The 27,274-nt window shown below is 42.2% G+C and overlaps 1 protein-coding gene across 2 annotated transcripts; it reads right to left on the minus strand.

The window, feature by feature from the left end:
- DEGS1 (delta 4-desaturase, sphingolipid 1) lies at positions 1-27,059 on the minus strand. Of its 2 annotated transcripts, XM_033144691.1 has the most exons (4): positions 26,902-27,059; positions 5,823-5,868; positions 1,536-2,278; positions 1-242 (listed from the first exon to the last, which is right to left on the minus strand). In XM_033144691.1, exons 1-4 carry the CDS (start codon positions 26,935-26,937, stop codon positions 96-98), a joined length of 972 nt encoding a protein of 323 aa, XP_033000582.1. In that variant the 5' UTR covers positions 26,938-27,059; the 3' UTR covers positions 1-95. The 2 variants fall into 2 exon arrangements, with proteins under 2 accessions (XP_033000582.1, XP_033000581.1); XM_033144690.1 differs by lacking the exons at positions 1-242; positions 1,536-2,278; positions 5,823-5,868 and adding exons at positions 9,480-10,637; positions 12,258-13,000 and having other exon boundaries at positions 26,856-27,052.
- Between the last annotated feature and the right edge of the window lie 215 nt (positions 27,060-27,274).

The raw sequence follows: 27,274 nt of genomic DNA on the forward strand, positions 1-27,274 counted from the left end.
CCAGGTGAAGATACAAAGCAAATCCATCTTGATCAAACAAAACCTTCCACGAGCTACCAGGCTGTTCTTGGTGTTTACGGAAGTGGGTTTCTTTTTCACTCCAGTATCACTTCACCTTTTAAATGCCTTTTCACTCGCGAATAGGGGCTGATAGTGTCATCCATCACAAAGTCATAAAGCACTTTTGCCCAGGAGTTATACTGTGGCAGATGATCGTAGTATTCAGAGGCCATTTTCTTCAGCTATAATAAAGAAAGAAATTAAAGTTTGTCAGCAGAAATTAATTAATTAATTAATTAATTATACCCTGGCTGGGTTTCCACAGACATTCTAGGCGGCTTCCAACAAAATTTTAAAATACAATAGTCCTTCAGATATTAAAAGCGTCCCTAAACATTAAATAGCCAGTGTTGTGGCGAGAAATTTCATCTCAGTTAGAATTAGGAACTAATTGTATGCATGTCTAGGCACAGAACTACACCATCTGCTCCCTTATATCCTGGCCTGATCACTGAAATCTTCAATGCTTCCCCGTAGCTCAGATGCACAGCCCCTAACTATTATTAGCCATGCATTTAGTGTGGTGGGCCTAAACCTGGGAATTCCACCCCAATTGAGTTTAGACAGGCACTCTTGTTCCAGCAGGAATTTTAGGATAGTGTTTGCTTCTATGGTACAGGTAGGTAGCCGTGTTGGTCTGCCATAGTTGAAACAAAATCAAAATAAATAAAATAAAAATACTGGAAGGAATTTTTTTATTTTGCTTTTATGGTAGTTAGTATTTTTTTGTTCCATTTTTTTGGCCGTATTTATAAAGATTTTTGGAGCTTCACTGAATCTTGTTTAGTTACCTACTTTTATCTTCCCCCATATCTGAAAGCAGCCCTGTTTAGGGAAGCTTTTAATGTGTGATATTTTAATGTATCTGATTTTTGTTGGAAGGTGCCCAGAGTGGCTGGGGAAATCCAGCCAGATGGGCAGGGTACAAATAATAAATATTATTATTTATTAATTATTTAGCTTTTGTCACATGCAGCCCGAAAGCTTCCTCTACAAGATGGCCTGTTTAGACTTTGCTCAAGAGTTGGTTTTTTCAAGAGTGGTTTTTAAACATTTTTGAAATCGGTTTTATTTTTCTTGCTTTCTCAATCCAAGTTTTCTTTTAACATGACACATGGGGCCCTACAACTTTAAACAGCTGGAAGCTGAGCATACCTTTTTTTAATTCTTAGCATAGTAAGGGAGGGCAACAAATGCAAACCACCTTGGTATTAGTAAAAGAATTCAATTATTCAGGCTGGTTTAGTAAAAAGCTATTTTACTGTAAAAAGTAAATCTAGAAATCAAAACTGAACGCTCTGAGAGGTTCTTGAAAATGTTTGTTTATATTGTCCTTTTTTTACTGGAAGAAACATGCATTGTATTTGAAGTGGATAAGGAAGTTCCTGTACTGAGTTTTTGGCTTTACAAAGCCCATTAAAATCCCATCTGAAACAAACAAACAAAAAAGTAAATGGACACTATAATGTACTCACCAGTGGAAGGTTTTTTCCAGGAACATTAGGGAAGTCATGGTGTTCATTATGGTAGCCAACGTTGAATGTAAGCTTATTAAGCGGACCATAGTAGGAATATGTTTCATGTCCCTTTAAAAACATGTAATGTTCAGCTATGAAGTGACCTGAAATAGGGTGTAAGCCTAGCCCAAGCACAGCTCCTGTTATCAGGTAGACAAGTGCTTTTACTCCAAAGACATAGTATACCATAACATCAAAGAGAAATTGAATTGACAAATTCATGATTTCAAGTCGAGAGATTGGTTTGGGATTAATAAAAAGAGGCCGGATAACAAAGAGGAGGTGCTGAAAAATAACCCAAAGGAACTTTCGAAAACGAGTACAGAAAAACCATCCTTCAATGGGAAGAGGAATGTCCACATCAACTCCTTCACCGCCAAGGTAACGATGGTGATCCATGTGATATCTCTTGAAGGACACAGAGTATGGGATGCCAAATACGAGATTGGCAAACATTCCAAACCATCGATTCCACAGAGGTTTACAATTGCCAAAGGCACTGTTGTGGGCAATCTCATGAATAGCCAGAGTCATGGAATGATCAAGACAACTGCCAAACACATATGACCAAAATATAACCCATTTCCACTCCAAATCTTTAACTAGATAAAGAGCAACTAGCTGTGCAAGCACCATCAGTGTAACTATCCAGATCAAGTTGTAGTCTGGTTTCATCAAGGTTTTTATTTCTGGGTGTTTAGCTGTTAGGAGAAAAAGAGAGAGAAAGTTTCAAATAACTGCTGTCAATAGACAAATGCTCTTTGAAGATTATGCCACAATCTATATTTGGATTCTACTTTCTATACATGCCCATATACGTGTTAAAGGTTTACATGCATGCATACATACATACATACATACAGGATGCTTTAGAGCAACACTGCAGTCAAGTGTAAAATCCACATGAATTAAGTACAGGCACACCACCACCACCGCCATAATGGTTCAGGCCCAGTTTGGGATGGAATCATCCTTAGTTCCCCTGACAGAGAGACATATTTGGGAGATAGACTGTGACCCTGTTGATCTCTCACTGACTATTGATACAATCAACCATGTTGTTCTCTTGGATCATCTTCATGAGCTGGGGCACAATTTCACATTGGCTCCACTCATTGCAGAGCAGGATTCAGAGAACGGCATTAGGAAATTATATGTGTGTCCACCACAAGCCATTGTGTCACAGGACAGCTTTTGTCCCCAGTACTATTTAAGATCTACATTAAGCTATTAGGAGTGGTCATTAAGAGTATGTTGATGACATGCAGTTCTATTTCTCAGTTACATCCAAATCAGAAGAGGTTTTGATATTTCTGGATGGTGGTGGGCTGAGTGATAAACCAACTGAAATTGAATTTGTGGGTAAGTTGCTTCCAGGTATAGGATCTTGAGAAATTAGCAGTTCTGGAGAGAGTTACACATCCTCTGAAAGAAGAGGTAGATAGTTTGGGATGCTCTTAGATTCATCTGTCAGTGGAGACTCAGGTAGCCTCTATGACATGAAGCAGTTACGCTAATTATGCCCTTTCCTGGAAAAGGACAGTTTGATTACCACTCATAACTGGATTACTGTAACATGCTCTGTGCGAGGCTCTTTTTGAGACAGGTCTAGAAGGCAGTAAATAGTCAGTTAAATTACATGCTGACATCTACTTCACTAAGGAGCTATATGCAAGAACAGGTATTTTTAAAATATAGTTTTGGGACTGTAACCAAGGAACATGGAGGAACTGAACATGGAAGAAAGGGTTAATTTCCTTCATGAGCATAAATCACCCCATAAGCCAAGAGGTACATGGTCAGACAAGCCAGTTGCTATGGCTATGGCCTAATATAAATGATTAAGGCATGTCAGCTTATTAGTCAGTCAGTGAATCTGTCTGTGAGTCAGAGTCTGTGTTGCATCTTGAATAGCTGGAGCAGCAGAAATACTTCTTACTTGTATCTGCAAAGCGTGCGAACTGTATGTATATATCAACATCCAGAACTGTATTACTGAGGTCTTATTGTTTGTAGTAGTGAACTACTGGTATTTGGGCCTTATGTTGCCAGTGGTGACTGGAACTGTGTGTGGGCAATTCCCACTAACATGACTTTGTGCTAAAAATTATTTACTTCTGTCCATTGAGATTTTAATAATTCTGATCAAGAGTAGTAGCACTGAAATCCATGCTATCTATTCCCATGATTTCAGTAAGCTTCAATTCCAGCAAGTTGCCTTTGACTAAGAACATGAACAAATATGGCATCAGATATGCCGACTTCCCACAGACTTAACTTTTACATGAAAGTCAGCATGGTCGACTAAGCAGACACAGAAAACCATGCCAATCCCAAGGTGATCTGCTTTAATATAGTTTGAGGTCATTCAATTCTTAACTTTTCTCTGGGCCAGATTCAATTAAACAGTTCCAGCAGTGTGATCCAGTAACTAGTCATACTAATGCTATAAGACTCTCCCTCTCCTACCCCTTTGCCTCCCCCAAATTGGCTCTGGAGGTCACAAGAACCACAGGAGGAAAAAAGGGGAGATAGCACATTTTGCTTGCCTGATGGAACTAACAGAGCAATCTCAGTGCTACTTTGAATTCCGCCCATGGGGTGGATCTAAATTTCATGAAGAATAGACCCATTGAAATTAATGGGCCTTATTCATGTTCGTTAATAGGTCCACTCTTAGTAAAAAGTAGGTGACTACCACCCTGTGTCTAGCAAGAAGTAGAAGGCAACCTAGAGATTCTCTATTCAGCTCTAGAAAAATAAAGTCAAGATGCTGTAGAAGACTCAAATTCACATGCTGTATAGAATAAACTGAGTTTGTATACTCAGTTGCTTATTACCGGTAGGTTTGTACATCAGGATTCTGAATTTATTTTGAGGATAAAATGGAAAGAGACATGTAATTGAGAACGGCATTTGTCAGCATAAAACTTGATCATTATCCCCTACTGATGCTTCTCAGCAGCCACAAGGACTAGAAGCATGCTATATGCTATATGGTAATTTATGGACCTAATAACTGTAGGTATCTACAGCCTACCTGTAACTAGAAGCATGCTGTTTAACTAAAAGCCCAGGGCCACTCCACTCTTTTAGCACCTCATCTGCTCACTAAGAGTATCTTAGCATGTGAAAGAAAGAAGCCTCTAGGATCAACTTGAAAGCTGAGCTTCCAAACACAGCTACAGGGTCTCCCACACTTCCACTCCACCAAGAAACTGGTGGTGGCTGGGCAACTTCAACCACTCAGCCAATTCCTGTCGCTCATAAGATAAAATGACACCTTGCATTGCAGGGGCTTGGACTAGATGATCCTTGGCAACCCCTTCCAACTCTCCAATCTACACCTGTGGCAGATTGTTGGCAAACCATTTTGAAGTGTGCCCAACACACTGGCCTACACCCGTCCCTCGCTTCAGAAAGAGATCCTACTAGAAAGCCAGTTGCTGACCAAGGAACTAAGAGCCAAAGGAACCAACTCCTAAGGACTGAGGCAGTGCCGGATTTACCGATAAGCTAAACAAGTTTAGGGCCCCACTCTCTTGGGGGCCTGCCAAAAATGCAAAGGGAAAAAAGGATGTAGATTTCCAAAATATAAGATAAAAAACAAATAAAATAAAACCTAAATACAGCAACAGTGTTTTGTGTTGTGTAGGCTCCTATTTGTTATGTGCAAATGGCTTTAGATACCTACAGTTATTAGGTCCATAAATTACCATATAGCATATATTCAACACAAAAAACAGTGACAATTTGTTGTTGACAAAAAGGACAGCTGGACATATAAAGGACCCCATTACCTTCAGTAGCTTAGGGCCACATCAAACCTAAATCCAGCCCTGGGCTGAGGTGAGGTCCCTTTGCCCCCCCCCCCATAAAATATTTGAGAGTCCATCCCCCCAAGTTGATGGACACTGCAATTCAAATAGTGTGCCCTATGTGGGCAGGGCTCTCCCCCTCCCCCCCCAAAAAATATTTTATTCAAGTTTGCACTCTTACTAAGAGCCCCACTGTATGACACAGTAAAAGCAAACGTCGCCCCATCCACCCTCAGCAGGGAGGGGATGTTACTTCAGCCATTTTGTCCAGGGTACACTGGCAGCGCTAATGTGTGCACATTCCTGGTCAGGGAGAGAAGGGGACTCGAGAGCGCCTTCGCCAACCGAGGCATCGAGTGGGGCGAGACCCCCAAAGGCCAGCGGGGAGAGCGCAAGGAGCAGTGAGGGCCTGAAGGCGCGCGCTTACTCAGGATCTCCTTGCGCCGGTCCGCGTGCGGCTGGTCCGTATAAACCCACTCGAAATCCTCTCGAGCCACAGCGTTCCCCATGGCTCTTTTCTCGCCGGCGGCGGCGTCGACCTTCCAAGCCAGCGCCGTTTCCAACACACTCGCTCCCGCCGCTGCTCGCCAGGTATGAGAGGATGGTTTCCCGCCCACCGCCCCCACGTCCCAAAAACCATTGGCTACAGGGAACGGTGACGTCACAGAAGCCTATTAGCAGCCCTGCCTGGAGGCAATGGGAGTTTTAAGATGTGCCCCCGCTTCTTGCCCTCGTCGCCTTGCCTTTCATTTTTCTGCCTCCCAGGCAAAAAGTTGGGGTGGCTTCATTTCAAGAGTTGACATTTTTGAGGTGAATAATATTAGGTGTCTTTTCTTATGCTTTTTATTAAATTTTACAGTTTTATATTCAAAACAAATCATCATTACCACACAAAGCATATATGAATCCCAGTCCCCCCCTCCCCCGACTTCCCTCACACTATTAGGTGTCTTTTCAATTATTAGGTGTTAAATTGCGTTAGCCGGTATTCACAATTATTATGCATTATCAAGAATTGTCATTAACACGATACTGTACAAATTGTAATTACCGTAGTTATATTATTTTTTTAACGGCAACGTAGAGTTGAAGCGGCATGGAGAGGGTTCGGTTCAGTCAGAAAAGTGGGAGCACATGATGAGAGGCGTGGCTGAGTTTCAGAGGACAGTGACCCTTGCTTTTATTTCTTCCCTGCCTCAGTTTTCATACTTCCATAACAAGCCTTCACCACACTTAAGAACTGCTCCTCACATTTCCATTTGCATGGCTGCCTCATTTTTGCTGCTTCAGCACTACTCAACTAATGTTGCATGCACAAAAAAGTAAACATTTCGTACAAGAGAGACACAAAACTTTTGATTCCTGAATATGCTAAAGGTATCCAATATTAGAAGTGCTGGGGAAGGCAGCAGTATTTTTTATTTTAATTTTAATCACAGGTTTTTATGACACGAAAGCTCATACCAAGAACAAACTTAGTTGGTCTCTAAGGTGCTACTGGAAGGATTTTTTTTAATTTTTTTTTACTATGGCAGACCAACACGGCTACCTACCTGTAACATGTTTTTATGAGTATTTCTTTTATACACAAGCTTGGGACCTTCTCTTGTCATATGGCTTTGAAGATGAGCTCTGAAGGAAGTGTGTCCTTGGGACCGACTTATCTTGCAACTGCAGCATTGTGTTATCAGAAACCTTGAATCGGTGCAATTCATCTAGCCCAATTCTGCACATGCTTACTTGCACGTAAGTTCCACTGAAAGCAATGGGGCTTCCAAGTAAGCGTGCACAAAATCAGAGCCCCTGGTCAGTGAACTTTGTGAGGATTTTTGAAGAATATATTCCTATATTGCAACAAAGGAGATTGATATTGAGTACCAGAATGCACTTGCTATCCTTTTTCCTGTGCCAGAGGTGCTGGGGCAGCATGAAGGCGGGAAGGACACAGAAAGGGCAAAGTGCATTGAGGGTATGAGCAGAGGTGGATTCAGTAGGCACAGAGCCTGGGGGCGGGGTTAGCCATAGTATTTCCTTTACTGTCCTAATACAGGTAGGTCCATGTTGGTCTGTCAGTCAAAACAAAATATAAAATTAAAAAATTAAAAAAATCCTTCCAGTAGCACCTTAGAGACCAACTAAGTTTGTTCTTGTCCTAATACCTCTCTCACCATTCAACTTGACTATCCCTATTCTTCTCGACCTCCCCTGCCACTCACACACACACGCACACACATTCCTCTATTTGCTTTTTCCAAGTTCTGCTAATTCTTCATGGCCTTTCTAAATTCTATTGAAATTTAAGCCCATTAGCTGTTCCATACATCTTTCATTTTCACTAACTGCAGATGTAAGCATAAAGCTCCGGATTGAGAGTAAAAGCCCATGACTAGGTTTCCATATGCATTAAGCATTTACTTTTCTATCTTGACATAACTTGTACTACTCATACCCTGCTGGTAAAACTTGGCTCTGTCGCCTGTGTAAAATGCATTCAGCAAAAAAGAGGTGGTAATAGGTAACAGGTGTGACCTGCATCAAAATTCTGCAGTGTATACTCATAGCTAGTTCATCAACCATGCCTTCTTTCAGGATATGAAAAAGAAGTATTAGGGAAACTTCTGGCTTGTGGGCATTATCACACCTAAAGGGCCTCCCCATTTGACTTCTCCCCATTTGCAGGGGGGGGAAACAGTAAGGAAGCAGCTAGAGGGACTGACTCATTATTTCAATTTTCTCTATACTAACGCATAGAGCATGGGATTAATCTGAAGAACATTAACCTGTATTCTTAATGCAGGGTGGCAAATATGAAGTAGCAGGCATTGCTGAAACTTGGTGGGGCGAGACTCATGGGGAGGACCCAAGCAAACTGTTCACGTCCAACAACTTTATATAGTAAACCACTCGTGGATGGGTAATATATAAATTTAATTAATTAATAACTACTACTACTACTACTACTGAGTGGTCAGGTTGACTTTTAATACCTAGAACAGATAATTAAGCAGTTGGTCTGTGGGCACTTAGAAAAGGATTCTGTGGTTACTAAGAGTCAGCATGTGTTTCTCCAAAACAAGTCACGTGTGCAGAATGTATCCAGGCACTCTGTTGAAATCCAGTTTCTGCTTGAAATATATCACGCGCTCCAACTTCCTCTTTGATCCAGCTGGCTTTCAAGTGCTCCTGCAGATGAGGAATAGCCAGTTGCAATTGCAGCTTGTAGTACCATCTGGAAGGTACAGCATTATGTTTCTCTGGTAGGCTGCAAGAGTAGGTGCTTGATGAAGTTGATAGTTGGGAAAACAGAGTCCCATTAGATCCATGGGTTGACATCTGTTAACTGCTTTAGATTTGCATTGTACATTATGACTGAAACAAGTGCTCCACAATTTACTCCTGGTCAACAGTGTAGTTCTCACATTAACAGAAGTAGTAGTAACCTAATTTAGACTGCACCTCTTTAGACTCCAGATGAGGATTCATATTATTCCAACAAAAGCAAGAGTAGCATTCTGGCCTGGATCTCTCTCTGCCATTCTATTTTTCTATATTTAGGAATCTGGGGAATGCGGGAGCAGCAAGGAGCTCGTTTGCAGTCTGAAGCACAAATGAGCCACAGGTTTACTGACTTGCTTCCTTTTTCTGGGAAATGTGCCAAACTAAGGAGAAATAGTGACAACTAAAGGGAAAATAGCTGTTTCCTCTGCGGGGATAATTTTGAAGAAGCTTGCAGGTTTGCTTAAAAAATTGCACGTTCCTTACCTTGCAGGTTTTACAAGTATGACTAAAACAAAGGGAGGCTAGGTAATCTTGGATGCAAGAGCTGAAGCAAGACTCAAGTGAAGCTACCGCAGGCTCTGTATTTTAATCCACCAGCAATGAATGACCTTGACAATGAAAAGATCCTTACTGCAGTGCACCAAGTTTATTGCTGCATGTGAAGCAATAAGTTGCATAAATGTGCTGCCTATATAATTGACATAGCTTTAAAAACATTGCATAATCACGAGAAAATCCTCTGCTTCCCAGAGACTAGGAAGCATACGGTTTGCTTTCCTCAAGAACATTCCACACATTTGTTAAATAAATTCACTAATATCATCTTTATTCAAGTGCCCAAGAGTTTAAAAAACAAAACAAAAACAACAGCTTTCATATACTCCTTTGTAGGAAGTATCGGTACTTGCATTCTCACAGTCAATGTTTTATACCTTTTATAAACTTGCTACCTGCTGTCAACAATCAACACTCCAGTTCTTCCCCCAGCTAAGAGAGCACAAGAAGATTACCAGGACACACGTAGGCTCTACTATTCTGTTTCTAAACTTCAGGAGATCTAGTCTGTTTGCAAAGAAGCATCAGTTTGAAGGCAGGGCATAGCTCTTATGTACAGATGCAGAAAAGAGGGAATGCAGAGCTATACTCGGGAAAATGGGCCTGCTGCAGGAAATGATAATTTAGCTTAATGAATGTAGGGCATAGGCAGTCAAAAGTTGGTATTCATATCTCTGTCTATTTTGAAGTTACATAAACACTAGCATGATTTAATGGGTATATACTTTATAGCAGCAATTGTAAACCCATCAGTTAGGTTAGCACTTGGATTGGCCAAGACATACCTCAATTTAGGAGGAGTTGCAGCCAGCCATTTTTTTTAAGCATCTACGCTAACTAAAACAATTCTGCAATTTAATTTGGAAATTAATGTTTTGTCAGCAAAACATTGAGGAGCCAAAGTTGTGGCAGGAAGTACAAAATAACCAAGAAGCGCATACACCACTGGTACATTAATGGCCTGAAGAACAATCCAATGTTCGAGTGAGTAGCAACTGAAACACATTACGTAACATTAATACTAGCATTGTGCATACAGCAAGTTATATTTTAAACTTTAATTATACAAAATAAAGCAAATAGCTTGGAATGTTCTATTTCCAGCAATATTTTAATTCAGAGATCTTGTTCTAGATTGTAACCCATATATATTCATAGTCCAGACTAGGTCAAGATACAAAGCAAATACATCCTGATCAAACGAAACCTTTGTACCAGCTTCCATGAGTCTATGTCCTTGGAGGTGGCAGAGGATTTTTTTTCACTCCAATTTCACTTCACCTTTTAAATGCCTTTTCATGCGCGAATAAGGGCTGATAGTATCATCCATCACAAAATCATAAAGCACCTTTACCCAGGAGTTATACTGTGGCAGATGATCATAGTATTCAGGGGCCATTTTCTTCAGCTGCAATTAAAAAAAAATGTTATTTAGAAAAAAAGTTTTGCCAGCTGGACAACCTCATTTTACCATACCAAGCACATGAGTCTACCCACAGAACTACACTGCCTGATCCCTTATATCCTTGCTTGACCTCTGCAATCTTTGGAGGTCCCTTGTAGCTCAGATGCACAGCTTGTAACTACTGGAAGCCGTGCATTCAGCATGATAGGTGCAAAGCTGTGGAACTCCACGCCAACTGAGATTAGACAGGTAGTCTTTCCTGCTGAACTGCCAGCCCACAACTAAGACTTCCTTGTTCCATCACACATTTACTGTAGTATTAGGTTTTACGATACCTTCTATTCTTTCATTGCCCCATTTTCTATGGCTTGTTTTTATGCACACCACTTAGAAACATAAATGATTAATATAAACTAGATTAAAACGTATTACAAATTTTAAATGAACATTCCTCTTCAACTTTAAAAGGTCTAAAGCAGGGATTGGAAGCCTTCCAGGTTTACTACAGTTCCCATCATCCCTAGTCATTGGTCATGCCTGCAGAGGCAGAATGGAAATTGCAACCTCACAAAATACAGGGGGTCAGCAGTTTTCCACTCTTGATCCAATCGCTTGACAGCGCTTTTTATGCCTAAAGCACAACAAAGACAAATCAACTCTCTACTGAAAATGACTAATATACCCAATACAGGAGGGGTTTAAAAAAAAAACTTTGAAATAAACTTGCACAGACAGAATGCAGCTTTAGTGTGCTGGTCATACATGCAATATCCAACATTCATTCACTGCATAACTTCCTAGTCAGGTAGCAGGTACAAAAAGTATCTTTCCTTTGAAGAGGAGCAGGTTAAACAAACACTAAGGCCATTTTGTAGAAGTACAGTGGTACCTCGGGTTAAGAACTTAATTCATTCTGAAGGTCCGTTCTTAACCTGAAACTGTTCTTAACCTGAGGTACCACTTTAGCTAATGGGGCCTCCCACTGCCGCCGCATGATTTCTGTTCTCATCCTGAAGCAAAGTTCTTAACCCGAGGTACTATTTCTAGGTTAGTGGAGTCTGTAACCTGCGGAACCACTGTAACAGGATATGCTTCAAGGTCAGCTATGGGGCTGTGCAAAGGAGTCAACATTAATAGTCTATCCAGCTATATCTGAGTTTTAAGCGTTAGGAGCAATGGCCACATCTCTGCAGCTTAACAACCTCCCTAAATGTCCTAGTATCTGAATATATACCATTGGTCTGAAGTAATATGATATTCTAGTTGACACAAGGTATTGTGTTTAGCCTATTGCCGTGACTCTAAATACTGGTCTGAAAATATACTTTGGATCAAGTGATAAACCACTTTAACCAACATTCACAGCCTTAATATATTTGCCTACTTACATCAGTAAATCACCACATTGTGGTGGAATACCAGCAATCCATTCATTTAAAACGGAGTTGCTTAACAACTAGTTTACCCCACATAGGAGCAAATTTAAAATTTGCAGACGTAGAGTGCACCTACATCAGCAAATCACGACACAGAAGTGGAATAATATCGATCCATTCAATTATAAGGGAGTTGCTTCACTCCAGGAAAGTAGCTAGTTGTAAATGGACACTATAATGTACTCACCAGTGGAAGGTTTTTTCCAGGAACGTTAGGGAAGTCATGGTGTTCATTATGGTAGCCAACGTTGAATGTAAGCTTATTAAGCGGACCATAGTAGGAATATGTTTCATGTCCCTTTAAAAACATGTAATGTTCAGCTATGAAGTGTCCTGAAATAGGGTGTAAGCCTAGCCCAAGCAAAGCTCCTGCTATCAGGTAGACAAGTGCTTTTACTCCAAAGACATAGTATACCATAACATCAAAGAGAAATTGAATGGACAAATTCATGATTTCAAGTCGAGAGATTGGTTTGGGATTAATAAAAAGAGGCCGGATAGCATAGAATAGGGGCTGGAGAATAATCCAAAAGAATTTTCGAAAACGGGTACAGAAAAACCATCCTTCAATGGGAAGAGGAATGTCCGCATCAACTCCTTCACCACCAAGGTAACGATGGTGATCCATGTGATATCTCTTGAAGGATACAGAGTATGGGATGCCAAGTGCGAGATTGGCAAACATTCCAAACCATCGATTCCACAGAGGTTTACAATTGCCAAAGGCACTGTTGTGGGCAATCTCATGAATAGCCAGAGTCATGGAATGATCAAGACAACTGCCAAACACATATGACCAAAATATAACCCATTTCCACTCCAAATCTTTAACTAGATAAACAGCAAGTAGCTGTGCAAGAACCATCAGCATAACTATCCAGATCAAGTTGTAGTCCGGTTTCATCAAAGTTTTTATTTCTGGATGTTGACCTGTTGAGGGAAAAAGAGAAAGTTTCAATAACTGCTGTCAATAGACAAATACTCTTTGAAGATCATGCCACAATCAAGTTTTATATTTGGATTCTATACATATTAAAAGTTTGAATACATATGGGACTTCCAGCGAGCCACAGCCATTGGAAAGAAGTGCAAGATAGACCTCAGATACTTTGTATAAAGCACTGGGGCTGAGACTAATTATATAACTACTATCCTTTATGTTTCGGAGATAAGAGGGAATTTTTTCCCCTGTCCTGGCTTGAGAACTGTTTGTTAGCGACAAGAACTTTAGTTCACAACACTCAACCATTTTAGATTGGCAAGACACTGCTAACCACAGCTCGTTAAAACTATTATTTTTTTGGAGCAGACTGTAAGGAGTTTCAGTGGTTGCTCATGAGAAATCAGGCAAACGCAGAACTTCTAAACACTAATTTCTTTATTGTGCAGATATTTACAGTGGAGCTAAAATAAAGACATCCAGCTCATCCCTCTGCAGAGTCCGGTAATGTCCGTTTCCGGTTTTTTGCCCAACATAAAAGGCGCGGGATCCTGAACCCCCGCCTCCCCCCTCTACGTCCTTCCTCCCTGCTAAAACGGGGCGACGGAAAGGGTCCCTCTCCCCCTCTTCCCGCTTGGCGCAGAGGCTCTCCATCCCTGCCACAGCCCCTGCTCCCACTTCCTGCCTCCATCTCCCCCTCCCCCTCCCCACTGGAAGAGTGATCGCTTCCTCCACTGGGGGAAGATGATAAGCTGCTCAGCGGAGACGGGGGTTCACGATACTGAAAAAGCCCCGGCACCGCTTCCAGCTCCAGCGAGGGCGGTTTCCTGACACAGACTATCATAGTTTAGATTTACGATTGCCCAGAACATTTATTTTATTTAATTTTTTTTGAAGGGGAGGGAGAAGGCTGTAAACTCCCCCTTCTCATCAGCACCAGGAGCTTCTGCTCTCTTCTGCAACTTGCTATTTTTTTTTCTTTATTTCATTTGGGGTTTGGTATGTTTCTCCCCCCTCTCCCCCTGCTCTTCCTCTCTGGATTTTAAGAAGATGGATTTATTTCCTTGTGGGCCTGGCAATTTATTTTTGGGGTATGTGTGATTTTCACCTCCCTCTTTTGTCGGAGGTATAAGGCATTTGTGGATTAAGCCAACAAGTGGCTGAAGTTTACAAAGGGTATCCCTGGGACTACAGTATTTTGCCAATTTGCTTTATATATTTTTTTCATGTGTTGGAAATGCCTGGAATTTCTTTAGTATCTTGACTTGGAGGAGGTTTGGATTTTAATCTGATCTGTGGAATTTGTTGGTCTTCTTACCCTGTGGAATTACAACTATTTTCCCTTAAGTCGAAGAAATCGAAAGTAACTATTGGGAGAACTGATGCCACCGGGTGGTTTATAACTGAATTGCATTTGATAAATTGATCATTGGATATTTTGACCCCTGGTGGTCTGAAATATATTATTCTATCTTAATTTGTTTAAATTGGTGTAAAGCAGCTACAATGGCGGAGGGGAAAGGTGTGGCCACGCCAGGGGAGAGACGTCCATCTAGACAGGGAGAAGGGAAAGAGGGGAAGGAAATTAAAGATGATAACTTGATGGCGGAAATAAAGGAGTTTAAGCAGAATGAACAATACATGGAGAAAAATTATTAGAGATTCTAAAGACATTTGATTTTTTAAAAATTGAAGGAGTAGTAGGAGAATTAACAGGCAAAGTTAAAGACTTGTCAGTAAGATCTAAGACATTGGAAGATTAAATGAAAAGAACTCAGAAGGAATTGAAAGAGACAAAGAGGGAGATGGAACGGGTTAAAGGAGAGGGTATCAGAGCTAAATAAAACAAGATATGTTGGACAATATGGCTTTATTGGAGATGCAGCAGAAATAATTGAATTTGAAATTTAGAAGGATCCCGGAGGAAGCAAATGAAAATATAAGGGCCAAATTGATTAAGGAATTAGCGATTTGGCCAGATTTAAAGGAGGAAGAGGTGGGATATATAATTGTGAATGCATTTAGAATGAAGGTCAAATCAGCAAAAGCAAAGAAATTTCCAGGGAATTGTTTGGTTATGTTTAATTTGATGGATATAAGGAATGCAATCTTGAGAATAAACCAGGGTGGATAAAAATTAATGATTTTTTTTAAAAAAAATAAAAAAATTGGATTTTTTTGATTTAAATCGGATATTTTTTTTAAATAAAATGCTTTTTGGGGGGAAATATATTACCATCCAAAGGTTATTCAATCATGAAATAAATATTAGTTTTTTAATTATGTAGAATAAAGCTGTATATGTTTAATTTTTTGGTAAATAAATTCCATTAATCCATTCACAATGTCATTTATGCTCTTCCAGAGGTTTTTGTAAGATTATTGGGCAGTTTCTCTGCCTACAAGATATTATCACAGATGCTTGGTTTACTTTTGCAGTTCTCAAAACTGAATTTGACTCAGCAGAGATCACATGCCTCTTCTTCACAGCAAAAATGTTATAACATGAACAGAGTTGAGAAAAAGACCTTAATCCCATTGTTCTACAAACCTATGAATACAGAATCAACCCCTTCAGTGTTAAGTTTCAAGAAGTTCTGTGAACAGAATAGAAACAATATTTTTCTCATTGTTTGGAGTGGAATGGATCTAATAAATCTATTTAAATTGTTATTATTAAGGTAATGATTATTTTTCTCCTTCCTAAGTACAACAGAAAAGTTGTCCAAATATGAATGATTAACCTATTAAACTGGGGATAAAAAGAAACTAATATGAAAAGTTGTTATTCTAAAAATCTTCATCTACTTGCATATTAGATTTATCCCAGCAAGAATTTGTCTTTATGTAGAAAACTGATTTAAATCAGTTTGATTTAAATCAAATCCACCCTGGAATAAACTATTTTTAAAAAATTATGTATTGGTGGGAAAGTGATTATAATATTTAAAGAAATTCCTACAAGATTTTGGGGAAAAGGAGATGTCTATAAACAATTGGTTGGACTTTTGAAGAAAAATGGGATCCTACATAGATGGGAATTTCCAGAAGGAATTTCTTTTTATTATAAAGACAAAATATTCAAGTTAAGGACTTCCGGCGGCGACGCCATCGCCGGGTGGTCGAAGGCTGCTTCGGGTCCGAAGCGCCTTGTCCATCCCGGGGGTTAGGAGCCGCGCTACCGCAGCGCGCGGCTCCGGTTGGGGTGCGGGAAGAGCGTCCCGCACCCTGGGCTCCCCGGCTGCGCCCGCGGAGGCTCTGAACCCTTCCCTTGCCCCCCCTGTAAAGGGGGAGTGGGGGTGAAGGGCAAACGGAGCCGGGCTTCGGGGACATGCCCCAACCGGGATGCAAATGCGGCGACAGAGCCCGCGGTGAGCGTCCAAGTTCTACCTGTGAAGAATGGAGCTAAAAGAACCCGGTGGTCGTGAGTAAAGAATTTGATTAGAAATCGTGCTTTTGGAACGATCCGGGGGGAAGGAGAATGGCAGCCTGCCCTCCCTCCCTTCGAGCTCAAGAATCTAACCAGTTTGACCGATTGCTGCTACAGAACTGGTTACAATGTATTTAAAATTGACACAGGAGACTGGCAAACTTTTCTTTTGGGAAGTTAACTAGAGGAAAATATCTCCTTTTAAAGTTGCGGTATTTGCGCTCCAGTTCAGGAAAATGGCGACGAACAAAGAGGGGAGTAGAAATATGATACCCACTTCCTCCTCCTCTGCCAGTATGCTGGGTTTCGTCCTTGAACTGGCACTGAACTCTGGACTAACGGACGAACAGAGACTCACTGCATTGAAGGTGGAACTGCTTTATAGAAAAGTCAAAGTCTTGTGTGGGGGTCTGAAATGGAACCAATTGCCCACAGAGGAGGCTTACAAAACTTTTGATACTTTGGAAGAAAGCCTTGCCAAAGAGTTGAGAGGATGGATGCAAAGATGGAGTGAAATGAATGAGCTACTTCGGAGAAGAAATTCGCTTTTTGGGGGTGGCAGCCCCAAGGCGACGTTAAGATTTCGTATATCCAGTCCCCGAGGTGTGAGCTCGGGGGCCAGGGACAGAGAATTAAGGTATTTACAAGAAGAAAAGGAATGTTACAAAGAACCGAAGAAGCTGAGAGATGATGAGATGGACACCTCTGAACTCGCGGCAAGGAGAGGTTTGGACTGTGCCTGGATCTGTGGACGCTTGGAGAGGGAAGAGATATGGAAGTTCAGTGCTGATGCCATTAGGAGAAGAATAATGGACAGAGGGGGTGTGGGGTGAAGCATTAAGTAAAACTTTATGCAGCCTGATATGGTAAATTGAAATTGGAGGGTGAATACTGTCAACAACTTTTTGTTATATTTCTTATTTGAACATGAAAGGAGATATTTCAAGTTTTTATGTTACTAGCAGCAACCTTAAGGATAGAAGAGATAGATTAGATGTGAATGATTTGAGAAGATTTATGAGGTGGAGTATAAGCAAAGTGAATTTAAGTGGATTAAGTTTATGGATTTAGAAGATTAAATGGTGAGGTATTATTATGATGATGCATTTTTAGCAACTGTTGAAGATATAATTGAATGTAATTATACAATTGTAGTTAATGTTTTTTTTTGTAGGAGAAATGGTTATAAAATAGATTAAGGATACAAACTCGAAGGTGAAAAGGCAGGGGAAGTCAAAAGTCAAGATATGGAATTAGAAATTTTTTTTTTTTCTAGAAAGATGCAATAAGAAAGCTTGACATTGTTTGTATTTGTTTTATTTGTTCTGCATTTGTTTATTGTAGGTGTGGGTGTGGGTATATGTTTGTTATAGAAAAATGCCAATAAATTCTTATAAAAAAAAAAAAAAAAATATTCAAGTTAAGCAATCCCCAGGTACTTGAGAAATTCACTAGAAGATATGACAAGGAATTGGGAAAAGTTGAGAAGGCAAGACCTGGTTTGGACCAGAAGGAAAAGGAGAAGAAAAGAGAGGAGGAGGAGGAGGAGGAGGAGGAGGAGGAGGAGGAAGAAGAAGAAGATAATAATAAAGAACCCCAATCTTGAACTTTATTTTTATTTATAGACTTAATTAGCACTGGAAATGCCATTGAAACTTTTATCTTGGAACATGAACGGACCCAAAAACAAAATTAAAAGGAATACATTTTAACATATTTTGACAAAACGGAATTTGGATATAATTTGTTTACAAAAAACACATTGCGAGGAAACACAAACAGGTACTGATTAATAAAAGATTGGGGAGAGACTTTATAACTTCAGATGTAAATAAAAAACGTGGTTTTGTTTTGTATATAAAGGAGAAATACGATCCAAAACTGATTTTCAAAGACGAGGAAGGAAGAGTGTTGATAGTCCAAATGATGCTGCAAGGCGAAAATTGGTTATTGTGGGAGTTTATGCACCTAACAATAAAAAGGGAGACTTTTACAAGAACTTGACGAGAGACTACTTGACTTTATGGACCAGAAAATAATTTTATAATTTTATTGGGAGATCTCAATGGCGTTGTCATGCCGGAATTAGATAGATCAATAAAAAGGAAAGACATAAAAGAAGGCAAGTTACCGAAAACATTTTTTGATTTTGTGGATAATTCTGGATTAACAGACGTTTGGAGGCTTAAAAATCTTACAACAAAACAGTTTACATTCTTCTCAGAACCAAATCAAAGTTCGGGAAGAATAGTTTATATATGGCCTTCCAAGGAGTTAATTCCAAGAGTATCCAAAATTGAGATTCTCCCAAGGACATTAGCGAATCATAATTCGTTATATATGGTGTTAAAAGGAAAAGAACAATCATCCTTTAGATAGAGAATGAACGTAAGTCTGTTCGATGACCAAAAAAATAGTGGAAAAAGCAAAAGAGACAATAACAGGTTACTTCAAGTGGAACTTAAACAAAGGAACTGGCATTGAGACTGTATGGGATGCAAGTAAAGCAGTAAAGAGAGGCTTTCTGATACAAAAGAAGAGTTTTCAAAAAAAGAGAAAGAGGAAATTCTGACCCACCTCATGGAGAATGACAGATTGTTAACAATAAAGCCTAAAGATGAACTAATAAAACAAAATATTATGATGTTGCAAAGTGAGTTTTCCATGATGGTGAATCAAGAAGTGGAGTGGAAGATAAAATTAATAAAAAAAATTGAATCAGCTAATAAAACTGGCAAATTATTAGCATGGCAATTAAAGACGTCGAAGTCAAAATACAATTAATAAAATAAGAGAAGCAGATATGGTGATTGAGGATCCAAAAGAAATCAGAAAGACCTTTCAGAAATTTTATAAAGACTTGTATAGGAAAGAGAAGGAAGATATAAAGAAAATAGAGAGATATATACAAAGACACAAACAATTGCAAAAATCTAAAGACACTAGCAGGATTGAAATAAATCCTACAATGTGAACAAGGTTAAAGAGCTAAATTGCGAGATTGGACTTGAAAGCAGAAAACCAACTGAAGGGAAGGGGGGAAGTTGCATGCTCGGCAGAGCAGAAAGATTTGTGTGTTTGTTATTGTACCGTCAAATATATTGTTTAAGGAGGAAAATAAAAATATTTTTTAAAAAAAGTTTGAATACAGGATGCTTTAGTACAACTCTGCAGTCTACTGTAAAATGCACATGAATGAAGTACAGGCACAACAACAGCATCACTGCCATAATGGTTCAGGCCGAGTTTGGGGGTGGAATCAGCCTTAGTTGTCCTGACAGAGGTCCGTATTTGAGAGATGGACAGGGGGAGTGCAACCCTGCTGATCTCTCAGTGGCTTTTGATACAATCGACCATGCAGAGCTGTCAAGTATCCCATATTGGCCAGGAATCTCCCGTTTCTAAACGCGTTTCCCGCTGCTCCCCCGGATGACTGAAAAACCCGTATATATCCCAGGTTTTCAGCCCGAGGGGGCGTTTAAATAAAGCAGCAGTAAGTGAGTGAGTGAGTGAGTGAGTGAGAAAGGGGGAGGTGCAGTGCGGCTCGATGGCCGGAGGGTGGTGCTGCAGAGGCCATCTAATGTATGTATTTATTTATTTCCCCTTTGCCGCCTCTCCTCCCCCCCTCATGCCCCACCACCAATCCCCACCTCGCATAGTTTCCTCCAAGCTAGCTCCCATGGCGGGGTAGGGGCCGGCTTCCTCCTGCTGATCCTTCTGCACCTCGCTCACCCCCTTCCCCGCCACCCACCCGCTGCAGCCCTCCTCACCGGTAAATAATCACTGTCTGGTTGCCCTGCTGAGCCCTCCCTCCGCCGTGCCTGCCTGCCAACCTCAGCATCTCCCTCCACCTCGCCTCCCGCCTGCATGGAGAGGGAGAATGGCGGAGAGAGAGAAAGGGCCACATCCCCGACCGGATCCTCCCCTTTCTTGGGGCTGCACCTCGCCCAATTTCAGGTACAGGAGCTCCCCCCGCCCCCATCTCAACCGCCCTTTGCAATGGGAGATGCTTCGCCGCCAGGGGAGGTTGGGGGGCAATAGGCACTGCTCTTCCCTACTCTGCCACACCACCACCCCTTGCCCACCACCTGCGTTTCAGTTCAAGGGCCCCTCAACACCCCCCCGGCCCCAATGGCCCTTCTCCCTCCCCTTCTGTGTGGGGTGGTTGCCCAAAGAGCGAGGCTCTCGTCATTCTCAGTTGTATCCACAAGCTATTTCATCCTAAGGATCTGGGTAAACATCCTTCCTATCCACAGACCACAGCACCTAAGGTGAATTGGGTGTGTGTGTTCAGTAGGTGAGAGAGATAATAGAGAACATGGGAGATCCTCTCCCATCTACCCCACTTAGTGCCCATCCATAAAGAGGCAGCGGACAGAGATTTGAGGGGGGGTATTTCTCCTCAAGACTGTGACATGGCAAGTCGTGGACCAGCAGGTGGGTGCCAATAGCACGTCTCCCTCCCACTGCTCCTTCTTCTGGAACAGGTGGGCTGTACCTGCCTATGGCTAGTGCGTGACTCTTGGAAGAGAGAAAGGGAGCGAAGCTGCCTTTGGAATACCAGCTGCTCAAGCAGATAGGAGGACTTGTTTTTTTCCCTGCTGGGGAACAGCCTGCTGGCTTCCTCTTTCCACTTCCCTGAATATGATTGATAATGAGATCTTCACAGATTCCACCTCTGTAAGCTACAGATTGCACCATCTCCCCCTGGCACTGTCTCCTTCCCACAGCATGACACAACATGCACTCCCCACAGTATACACACAACCACAACTAAAGCTTCTCACGCTGTTCTCGACATTCCATTTGCACAAATTTCCCCCATGCTGTTCCATATAAAGCTTCCCTACTCCTGAAAGATCAATACTTCCATCCCACACAAATCTCCTTAGAAAAAAAATGTTCTCTTAAATATGGACACCTACAAACAGGGGCGTAGCAAGGTAAATTGGTACCCGGGGGGGGGAATTGTTCCCCCCCCCAGGCATCGGAAGGTCAGGTGGTACCCGGTGTGGAAAATTTCTTGTCAACCCCCCCCATTGATTCCCCCCCCCCCCCCCGCAAAAATTGTTTTACATTATTTCATATTTTCTTACAAAGGAATAATAACAAGTAATAATAATAAAAACTTTTATTTATATCCCACCCACCCCCCGGCCGAAGTCGGGCTCAGGGTGGCTAACATCAGATACATAACATTGGTATAAAATCAAACAATAATTAAATTACCTCCTAAAAACATCTCAAAATCAAATTAAAGTCTAATTAGATGGCTTTCCACAGGGTTAGGGTTGGGAACAGTAAAGTATTCTCTGAACTAAAATTTCAGCCTTTATGACATAGGAAAACAGCCAAGTGAATAGCTATTTTGGTGGAGGAGGGTCAAGATATTAACCGATATGCATGAAATTTCATATATAGCTATATAATCCCTTGTATAGTAAGATAAGACCTTCAGAGCAGGTATTTTTAAAAAAAAAAAATCAAAAAAAAAATTTCAAAAAAATTGTTCCTTGGTAATTTGTCACCCCCTCCATTATGGAACCCGGGTCGGCCCGCCCCCTCGCCCCCCCTTGCTACGCCCCTGCCTACAAAACTGCCATTCTCCCACTGTATCAGAAGCATCCAACGCAGAAGGTTTGGTGAAGATTTATAGCTGGCTGATGAGATGGTTTAGGTGTCTGAGACCATTTTGTGTTTGAATTGTGAGGTGAAATACTATGCCTATAAGGTATGAGCAACAACGGAAAAGGCAGTTGGGGAAACCTTGAACCACCTGTCTATGATTACATAGACTGGTTATGATACCTCCTTGGCATCTACAGCCCTGCTCTTGAAGGTGTTCGTTGCAGCTAGGTAATTGGTCAATTCCTCCATATTTGTTAATACAATTGTTTGTATCTGGCTTTGTATTGGTTTTATATTTTAAGGATATGTGGGGCTAGGTTTCATTGCCATTATGAGCTGGTTTCTAATAATTAGATCCATTTCCTGATTGGTATGCATTGCAGAGTGAAATGCTTTCTGACCTGGAAGGGAAGCCAAATTTTGTGATAAATACTTCATGTTGCAAGATTTCATAGTGTCTTTTGACTTGAACTGCTTGCGAGAAAATGTTTGATCAGGGGCTCATAATGGAGGGAAATGAACTGTGATGTAACTGTTTTTTGTGCATAACTTTTGTGTGTCTGTTTTATTGAAATGTTAGAGCTAGAAGTGACCAGAAAAATATAATGTTGTCCTTGGGACAGGATTCTTCTTGTATAAACCATCCCCTCTCTTGCTGTAAATAGCAAGAGGTAAGCAAGCTTCCTTTATATTAAAATCATGCATCTGGCAGTAATGATGCTAGTGGATGAAGTATGTAGCAGCATAGGGATTTCATATTTCTTATTTATTACTGTCGCGGTCACTCTCTCAGACCTGAGCAGCACCCCCGGACGTCTAACGATCTATTGGTAACTGCCCCAACGACATATGGTATATCCGCTGCCACCAGCCAGTATTCACTCTGGCAATGAATAACTCACTTCACATTCGGATTGTGGTAAAAATAAAACATAAGTTTCTTTATTGTAAATGGTTTCAGATGGCGTAATGGTTTCAGATGACGGTAAAACGTTTAATATAACTGTATGGTTATTCAGATAAGTATATTTCAACTCTCTACCTAGTATTCCAATAACTATCCCTAGTGCCTCCTGTTAATTATTCAACCTGCTCTAGCTCTGCTCATTAGCTCTATCTCCCTCTCTCTATCCCCCTCTAACTCTGACTCAACTGCCTAACTTCCAACCTCTAACTGCCTTTTCTATCCTCTTTAACTGCCATCCTCCCACACTCTCCCATTGTTCAATCTCCTCCCTGCCATGTTAACCCTTGGAGAACCTTTAGGGGTGAAACGCCACAATTACTTTGAGGTTTCCAAAGACAAGTATGTAAGGACAGCTTTTTACAAGTGGTCATAAACTTTGTTCTTACGTATAGTCAAATCCCACATATGAATGTGGGGAAAGATGATGGTGTGTAGCCTGGTGTAAATTAATTTGTAGCCTGGGGGATTACCACAGCATGGACTGTCCCCCGGACAGGTGAGGGTGCTGATCCCTTATTTTCAAATCCAAAACTTGACAGCTATGCGACCATGTTGTTCTCTTGGATCATCTTCATGAGCTGGGGCACAATTTCACATTGGCTCCACTCATTGCAGAGCAGGATTCAGAGAATGGCATTAGGAGATTATATGTGTGTCCACCGCAAGCAGTTGTGTCACAGGACAGTATTTTGTCCCCAATACTATTTAGTATCTACATGAAGTTATTGGGAGTGGTCTTTATGAGTATGTTGAAGACATCAGTTGCTGTGGCAAGAGTCAGGTCAACAACTCCCACTAGCATAGGGCTTTTCTCTCCTCTCCTCCCTCCAAACTGTTTGGGGAGGGGGATTCAGGAGAGCCCACAGAACAGCACACAGGGGGAGGAGTAGGGAGATTGTTTCATCATGCAAGCAAAAAAGAGGCTTACACTAACAAGAGCAATCTCCTCAGCACCAATTTAAATTCCACACTCTAGGTGGCACTCAAACTAAGTTTCCTGAATAGTAGACCCATTGAAGTTGATGGACCTAGCTTAGTTGTGTTCATTAATTTTAATAGGTCCACTGTGTGTAAAATGTAGTTGCATACCACCCTCTGTGTCTAACAAAAGTGATACAAGCAACCCAGAGGCTACCCACCCTGCACAAGAAAAAAATACTGATTCTGTAGAAGACTTGAATTCACATAGTACAGGGGTGGCCAACTCCCAAAAGAATACGATCTACTCACAGAGTTAAAAACTGACAGTGATCTACCCTTTTGGGGGGTTCAGGTCAAAGTTGTTGAGTTTTTTCTGGGGGGAGGTAAAATGTTGAGCTTTTTTAAGGGGAGTCACAGTTGTTCAGCTTCTTTGAGGGGAGCCAATGATCTACCAGTGATCTACCGCAGACGTCCAGTGATCTACCAGTAGATCACAATCTACCTGTTGGACATGCCTGACATAGTAGAACTGGGTGGTCCAAAGTGGCTTTTATGGCAGGCCTCAGCAACATTTTACTCCCCCCCCCACTTTCCCAAAACCAGGTAAGCAAGGTGCAGGGCTTTGGGAAGGAGACATAAGGGCTCTTGCAGGGTCCTAGAGCCCTCCTGTCCCACCTCCTTCCCAAAGCCTAGTTAGCACTTTTTAACCTTTGGGGAAGAGGTGGGAGGGCCCCAGGACCCTGCCAGAGCCTTGTGCCTCATTCCCAAAACCCAGTGCCTCCCTTAGCCAGCTTTGCGAAGGCAGTGTGAGGACATCCTCTGCACAGGACAAGGCAGTGGTTCCATGTCAAAGTACAGTGGTACCCCGCTAGACGAATGCCTCGCTAGACGAAAAACTCGCTAGACGAAAGCATTCGTCTAGCGGGAGGCTGCCCCGCTAGACGAAAAAGTCTATGGGGCTGCCTCGCAAGACGAAAAAATTTCGTCTTTTTTTTTTTTCGTTTTGCGGAGCGCGGCTCCCATTGCCGCTCCGCAAGACGAAAACCCCGCTAGACGAAAATTTTCGCGGGACGAATTATTTTCGTCTAGCGGGGCACCACTGTACTCCTTGGTATGAAAAATTGGACTGCCCTGCTACTAAAATAAGCTGTAGTTTATATTTGCATACACAGTTGCATAATAGGTTTGTACACGGGCAGGCAGGTGGCCCATGGCAAGCAATTTCTATCTGCGTTATTGTGTTGGGCACAAGGGCAAGTTCGGCCACGAGTTTCTCAAGTTCGTTCCGCCCTCACAAGAAACTGAGATATGCAAACAACAGCAATTATAAAAATGCCATGATCAGAAAAGAGGCCTAAGCACACAAGTGTGATGGGGTGTGTGTGAACGAATTGCTATGCCCCACAAATAACCCAGAGATGCATTTTAGCATGTGAAAGAAACCTTTATGATCAACCTAAAACCCGAGCTTCCAAATACAGCTAGAGGGTCTCCCACACATTCCCTCCACCAAGAAACTGAGATGGTTGAGCAACTTCACTCACTTGGCTAAATCCAGCTACAGAATGCCAGTGGCAAAAGTAACCTTTTGCAATGTTGGCAGGCCATTTTAAATTGTGCCTGCAAACTAGACTACAGCCATCCATTCCTTCAGAGAGACAGCCTACTGAAAAGCTAGTAGCTGATCAAGGAATTAAATCCACACTCTATTATACAGTAAAAGCAGATTTTGTCCTTTCCACCCCCTTCAGTGTGGGGGTATATTTTAGCCATTTTGTCTAGGGAATATTTGGAGCACATCACTGAGGGCAGCACTAACAGCAAAGTATGAACAAAATATAAAATCAAAAGGTAGCACCTTAGAGACCAACTAATTTTTGTTCTTGGAATGAGCTTTTGTGTCCCTTTCTTTCATCTTCTCTCACAACCCACAGAATGTTTGGACATTCCAAGTTACCCTCACATTTGCCAAGCCAATATCTAGGTCTAGTAGGCCTACCCAGTCCTACACATCGAAAACTCATCTTAGAATGTACCCTGGAAACAGGAAACAGATGAGAGCTCCAAAAGTAAGAATCAAAGATGGGGAGCTGGGGAGTGTTCTCTGCCGGTAAGAAATTTGAAAACCACAATCATCAGCATTTACAGTATTCCTATTTATATACCTCCTTTTATCTAAAGATCCCATCAGACTTCATGTTGGCAAAAACCATGCGAGCATCATTTCAAACCCAGTTTGGCTACCACAAAGCACCAGCTGGCATGGCAAAGTCCTCAGTTAACCAGTCTGCGGGAAGCCCCAACCAAGGTCGCTTTGAACCACCGCCCCGCATATTATGGGGAGACAGATTTCGAAATTGAAGAAAGAAAAAGCGGCGTGCCAGAGGCAGGGAAAGGAAAGCGGGAACGTGCTGCAGCGGGTGGCCGGGCAAGGCCTTCGGATGTGACGCACTGCGTATCTCCAGATGTTGGGAGCTCTCTCCCCCCCTCCAGCCCTGCGAACTACTCTCCCCATCACCCAAGACTCAAAGGAGGGAGCGCCGTCGGCGGGGTGGGGGCAAGAGACGTCGATGCGGGGGGCCAAGGGCGGAGGCCAGGAGCGAGACCGGGAGGTGTCTGCCCGCCACGCCCGGCCTCCTCGAGAGGCTGAGCCATAGCTGTCAACTTTTCCCTTTTCTTGCGAGGAATCCTATTCGGAATAAGGGAATTTCCCTTAAAAAAAAAGGGAAAAATTGACAGCTATGTCGAGAGCCAAGACACGGAGTGGGGAGGAGGAGGACTCGAGCGCCTTCGCCAAAAAAAGGCATCGCAGCAAAACGGAAGAGAGAGAGGAAGACGAGACCAAAAGGGGACCGGGGAGCGGCAGGCGGCGGCGGCGGCGGCAAAAGTGCGCACTTACTTAGGATCTCCTTGCGCCGGTCCGCGTGCGGCTGGTCCGTATAAACCCACTCGAAATCCTCCCGAGCCACGGTGTTCCCCATGGCTCTTCTGCGGACCCAGCCCCGTCGCCTCTCCTCGGCCTGCTACGTCAGACCCGTCCAGGGACCTCCACCCAGAGCCGCTTCCAGCAATCCGCTGCTCGGCCGGGGCTGCTGCTGCTTCTCATCTAGAAGAAGAGGAGGAGGAGCTCCCACCCCTCTCGCCGCTACCACGTCCTTAGCACAAGCTCATTGGCTCCAGTTGGGCGGCGACGTCACGGAAGCAGATTAGCAGCCGCGCCTGGAGGAGGAGGAGGAGGAGGCGGGGCTCGGGGGGGGGAGTTAGAATTCAGATTTTCGAATGTGGGCTTTGCCCTCCCTCTTTGTGCGCGTTTCTCTC

The sequence above is a fragment of the Lacerta agilis genome, chromosome 3 (genome assembly GCF_009819535.1).
Source record: "Lacerta agilis isolate rLacAgi1 chromosome 3, rLacAgi1.pri, whole genome shotgun sequence".
NCBI lineage: Eukaryota > Metazoa > Chordata > Lepidosauria > Squamata > Lacertidae > Lacerta > Lacerta agilis.